This window comes from Astyanax mexicanus, chromosome 20, assembly GCF_023375975.1.
Source record: "Astyanax mexicanus isolate ESR-SI-001 chromosome 20, AstMex3_surface, whole genome shotgun sequence".
NCBI classification, from domain to species: domain Eukaryota; kingdom Metazoa; phylum Chordata; class Actinopteri; order Characiformes; family Acestrorhamphidae; genus Astyanax; species Astyanax mexicanus.
Genome location: NC_064427.1, coordinates 7,714,325 through 7,720,184, shown reverse-complemented (window position 1 = coordinate 7,720,184; position 5,860 = coordinate 7,714,325). Strand labels below are relative to the sequence as shown.

At 38.9% G+C, this 5,860-nt stretch overlaps 1 protein-coding gene across 1 annotated transcript; it reads left to right on the top strand.

The window, feature by feature from the left end:
- Nucleotides 1–397: 397 nt before the first annotated feature.
- LOC111195098 (trace amine-associated receptor 6-like) lies at nucleotides 398–1,657 on the top strand. Its single transcript, XM_049469026.1, has one exon. It carries the CDS (start codon nucleotides 447–449, stop codon nucleotides 1,455–1,457), a length of 1,011 nt encoding a protein of 336 aa, XP_049324983.1. The 5' UTR covers nucleotides 398–446; the 3' UTR covers nucleotides 1,458–1,657.
- Nucleotides 1,658–5,860: the final 4,203 nt, after the last annotated feature.

Here is a 5,860-nt window from a genome sequence, read left to right as displayed (position 1 = left end):
TTGTAGGCACATGACCACTGAATGTCTACCAGGCAGATGTATTGGCAAGGCCATTGGTGCTGGCCTTCCACTGCAGGAAAGTGTTTGAGATACAAAAGCACATGGTGAGTTTGACTGGTGTTTTACTCATGCAGTTTATCACATTCACTTGTAAAGCAGGCATCATTTTACATTTAATTCAAAATTGATTGCTAAATCATTAATTATGACATTAACCATAGACTAAAACAGGCCTGAGTTCTGCTGCAACAATGATGTAATGTTGAGCTTTAGGGGCACTTTAGCCACTCATGTTGCACTTGGGGCACTTTAGCCACTCATATTGAAGTGGGAGGATTCAAACATGGGTATAAAGAGAAGTGGAAACACAGCCCTGTCTGTCAGTTCATCATCACTGGACGACACAGCAGATCCAGATTCATCTGATAAACCTGCATCTCTTTATAATGGATAAATTATACTCTCAAAACTTCACAGTTCAATACTGCTTTCCTGGAAACAATGCATCCTGCAGAAAGCAGGTCCGATCAGACCCTGCATATATATTTTTGTTCATTTTTCTCTCATGTATATCTGTGGGTACTGTGATTTTGAACTTGTTGGTGATTATCTCCATCTCTCACTTCAAGCAGCTCCACACTCCAACCAACCTGCTCATCCTCTCTCTGGCTGCAGCAGATCTTCTCGTGGGAATATTTGGTATGCCTGTGAAAATAACACAACTGAGAGACTCCTGTTGGTATTTTGGAGACACAGCATGTTCTGTCTCTGAAATCATCACCAACTGTTCAATAGCAGCATCTCTCTATAATCTGATTTTAATTGCAGTTGATCGATACATTGCTGTTAGTGATCCTCTGCATTATCCCACTAGAATCACAATTAGTAAAACATCTCTGTTCATAGTTCTAAGCTGGTGTTTTTCCCTGTTGTATATCATAATATATTTTTATTTTAATGACCATCTACTTCAATCTCAAATAATCACCAGTTGTTATGGAGAGTGTGTAGTGATTTTAAAATATTCCTGGATAATTGTTGATCTGGTTGTGTCATTTCTAGCTCCTTGTTTTGTCATAGTAATCCTGTATTCAATCATTTTTAATGCTGCAAAACGTCAAGCTAAAGCTGTCAGAGCTGTAAGACTTGCCTTAAAGAAACACAGCTCTTCAAATTCTTCTGAAATCAAAGCAGCAAAAACACTGGGACTCGTGATTTTTGTTTATCTTTCTTGCTGGATTCCAGTTTATATATGTTCTCTGTCCATTGAAAGCTTCACAACTGCCTCAATAGCGTGGACTGTGTTTGGATGGTTAGTATGCATAAACTCATCGTTGAATCCACTGATGTATGCAATATTCTATCCATGGTTTAGAGCATCAGTTAAATTTATTGTATCTTGTCGGATATTTGAATCCTCATCTTCAACATTTAATTTGCTCCCAGATCATTTTTAATTTAATGTCAGACTGGTTTCAGTAAATACAGTTAGACTAGTCACAGACCACATTCAGCACAGTGTCATAAATAAGGCTTAAAATCTTTGTACATTATTGAATGTTTCAGACTGTAATTACGAAATACTTTTTTGTGTATATGATTAATATAGATGTGAAAGGGGATGAGATTCCCCAGTAATAAAGCCTTAATGTTATACACTGATGACCTCACTGACCTTCTAATTTCAAACAGTATTTTCATAATGTACTGTACTGACATGTATATTGAATTTTTATGTGTAATTTTGTTTTGTTTATTAGTCATTCTCATAAATAATCTTCATTAGAAAAAAAATACTTCCTTATAACTACATGTTAAAATGCTTTAGGGTTTGAAAGTATAAATAAATAAACTGAAAAGAATAATTATTTTGCTTTTTTCATTAAAAAAATACATTTTCATTCCATTAACTCAACAGTTGGAAATCATTCATAATATGTAATATGTCCATCATCTATAATAATAATAATAATAATAATAATAATAATAATAATAATACAGTAATAAGTAATTTAGTGTGAATAACAGTGAGAGTGTTTTTATGTATGGGTGCAATAAACTAGAATGCACAGGTAAATGTAGTGCAGCAATAATTTGTATAACAGTTTATAAAGAGATTTGAATGGGGAGATTATATTAGAGGGAGAGTGTTTTAGTGAGGGTGGTGTAAGGAAAATGATGTAGTCATTCCATTAAGTGAAAATCTCAATGCTTGCAGCTCATATGTAGATTGTTTTAAACATATATTGAAAACGAGCAGCATAAACTATTTATAATGTCTTATGTTGTCATTTGCTTACAATACAGAGTGTACTCATTTACCAGCTGAGTAAAAAATAAGTACCCCTGTACCCTGACCTTTTTTTCTTCCTATTTTTCATACACTGCATCTCACCCTCTGCAAAGCCATGTTCAGTGTAATTCATATACCATCCAAGTTTGGAAAAATCATTTCATTCAGATGAAGTCTCTCTTTATATCACTATGTTATGTAAACTATTTCCTATGTGATAAAAGAGAATATCTGTGTTTTGACAAGAAAGCTCATGGATCACTTAAGTTTAAAATGAATGTAGGGCTCTAGTTAAAGGGTCTGATACTTAGGAGCAGACATTTAAAACTTCAAGGAACATATACATGGAAATAATATTTTCAAAGATACGAATAAACAATTCATACGTGCCATTGATGCCAATGACCATGGCATAGGAATAGTACTCTAGAAAGAATGGAACTGCAAAAGTGAAGCGTGCTCAATTTTAGGTTTATATTGAGTTTTCTCTCAAAATGGGTGCATTCTACAAAACAGAATACATGTGAGCCATACTAAACCAACTGTATTCAAACAGAGCTCTCACATAGCAAAGCATTTAAATTCATGCTTTGATTGTTTTTGAAGGCATCTTGGGCCATCAATCAAACAGCAGTCCAAGAGTCAATGGCCTCTGCACAAAAATAATACGTATGTGGTGTCCACAAAGCCATAAATGGAGTTGTTTCACCTGCTGGCCAAGATGACCTGTCCAAGAAAGCTCAGATCCTGGGTCAGGTCTCGCCTACATTTTTTGTTTCCAACAAGACAGACAGCACTTAGGCAGGTGAGGGTCTGACACAATGCACATTCATTGCACATAGTTATTATTATTATAGTTATTATTATTATTATTATTATAGTTATTATGGTATTGAAAGCAGATGTGAAGTCCACAAAGAGCATACGGACATAGGAATCCTTCTGCTTTAGGTGGGTGAGGGCAGTGTGGACCAAGGAGGAAATGGCATCCTCTGTGGAACAATTCTCTCTGTATGCGTACTGGTGTGGATCCACAGTGATGTTGATGGTGGCTTTGATGTGCGTCTGAACCAGTTGTTCATAGCACTTTGTGACTATCGGAGTGAGGGCTACTGGCCGGTAATCATTTAGATCTGTCACTCCGGAGCTCTTAGGGACCGGGATGATGGTGGCAGTCTTTAGGCAAGTGGAGACAGTTGCCAGGGTGAGGGAAGCATTAAAGATGTCCGCCAGGACGTCTGAGAGCTGGTCTGCGCAGACTCTTAGCACCCGTCCGGGGATGTTGTCCAGGCCAGTAGCTTTCCGGGGTTTGATTCTCCTCAGTGACCTCCTTACTTCTGCTGGTGTCAAGCTGAGGGGCTCTTCTCCTGGTAAGTGTGGGAGTCTGGTGCTGGGGGGGATGTCAGGATTCTCAAAGTGGGCATAGAACTTGAGAGCCTCAGGCAGGGATGGGTCTTTGGAGCTTTGTGCAACATTGGATTTGTAGTCCGTGATGCACTTCATGCCCCTCCAAATGCTCCGTGGATCCTGGGAGAAAAAGTGTCCCTGGATTTTCTCAGCATATGCAGCTTTTTCCCTCTTAACACCAAAAGTCAGCTCTCTTCTAGCCCTCCTGAGTTCATCTGAGTCACTAGACCTGAAGGCAGCATCCCTTCAGCAGAGAACGCACCTCTGCGTTCAGCCAGGGTTTCTGGTTCGGGTAGCAAGTCACATTCTTGGTGGTAGTGACATCCTCCACACACTTGCTGATGTACCCGAGAACAGCAGATGAGTACTCCTCCAGATCCAGCTCCCCCTCACTCTCAGAAGCCTCCCTGAAGATCTGACAGTCTGTGTAGCCAAAGCAGTCCTGCAGCACAGCGTCGCACAGTGATGCTCTTCTGTGTGGGTTTGGAGCGATGCAGCGGGGGTGGTATGCAGGGACCAGCATTATGGAGATGTGGTCGGATAGCCCGAGGTGGGGGCGGGGAAAGGCTCTGTATGCGTCCCTCAGGTTGGTGTAAACATGGTCCAGCGTGTTATTACCTCACGTTGGGATGTACAGGTTTTTTGTGAATTTTGCAGGTTAAGAAGGGAGTGCTGGTCATAGATATGGGTGCAGGTTTCTCTGAGAGTGAACTCCTGCATGATTGCGAGTTCAGATCAGGTTTTAGCAACAGTACAAATTTAAAAAAAGCACCGTGTTTTGTTCCCAGAGTGGATGCTGTGACAGAGCTGGCAATGGGAAAAGAAAACACCCTGGACCCTTGGATGCAGGAGCTTAAGGGTGTCCACAGGAAAATTGGGACCTTTTTGAGGTCTTTTGTAAGGCCCAGATGTTGCCTCCTCACTAGAAGTATAAATGAGTGGCAGGAAGGTGTAGTGAATCATTTGTGGATTTGAAGGATAAACAAATTCACAAACATAAAATCTAGTCTGTGATGTATTTACGGTCTCTTTTTCAGTATTAAGACAAGTATTAAGTTTGGTCTTGGTTGAAAGATATAATCATCAATAGGTACAATAAACAATTCGTCTTTATGTCAGTTGTCATGAACTGCTTATGTGTTTCGTGAAGTCTTAATAACATTGTACTGCACTGGAGTGCTACCAAGAATTTTAGAGAGTTGTTCACAAAGGTAGTAAATGGACCCAGAAATTTAAAGACTTTAATTCCTCTAAAACCAATAAACATGCTGGCCTGATATACAAGACTGTAATTTTAGTTCTTATTATGCCTATTTTTGGTCCTGCCCAACAACCAAGGTCAAACTCTGTCTGAAGACTGAAAAGGGGATGAAACACATTAACTAGCTTTAATGCCTTTAATTTATTTTCTACACTGTAGATTCATTTTAAAGACACATTTGATACTGCGTAGTAACCAAAACAAGTGTTTGTCCTCCATAATCCTCTAACCTAAACCCAAATGTGATGGGTAATTTGGGATGTGCAGGAGCACAACATAAAGGAAACTATTCTAGAAGACTCTATATCATAAAGCCACTGAACAAGTATCAAGAGACTGCAGATCTGTCCTCAAAGCTAAATGTGGTACTTAAAATAATCTAAAAATTCTGGATGTTACTAGAGTAAATTTGCTTTGTCTTTGCAGAGTAATTCTACGTGTCTACCTGTATAGCTTTAAGGTCTTCAATATTACATTTACAATGTAAAATAACAAACATAGAAAACACATTGAATGGGAGGAGGTGTGTCCAAACTTTTGACTGGTAATTTACACCAGAGTCAAGTTGCATGCTGTATTCAAGGACAGTGCAGAAAACTGTTTACGTGTGTTGTCTTTGACAAATATTTATATTTCATTGATGATGTGAAACATTTAAGAGTGACAAACAATAAGGAATCGTGAAGGGGGCAAACACTTTTTCACACCACTGTAGAACCCCCAGTCATATCTCATCTGAACACTCTGTAATATACAGTATCAGTTTATGACAAAATTAACTAAACTTCAGACGCACATGAACACTGAATGACTACTAGTCAGATGTATTGGCTAGCCCATTGGTGCTGGCCTTCCACTGCAGGGAAGTGTGTTAGGTACATTATGTCATATATCTTAGG

Bases quoted from the DNA above. Each gene is read 5' to 3' on its own strand.
- LOC111195098 (XM_049469026.1), top strand. From the start codon at position 447: ATGGATAAATTATACTCTCAAAACTTCACAGTTCAATACTGCTTTCCT.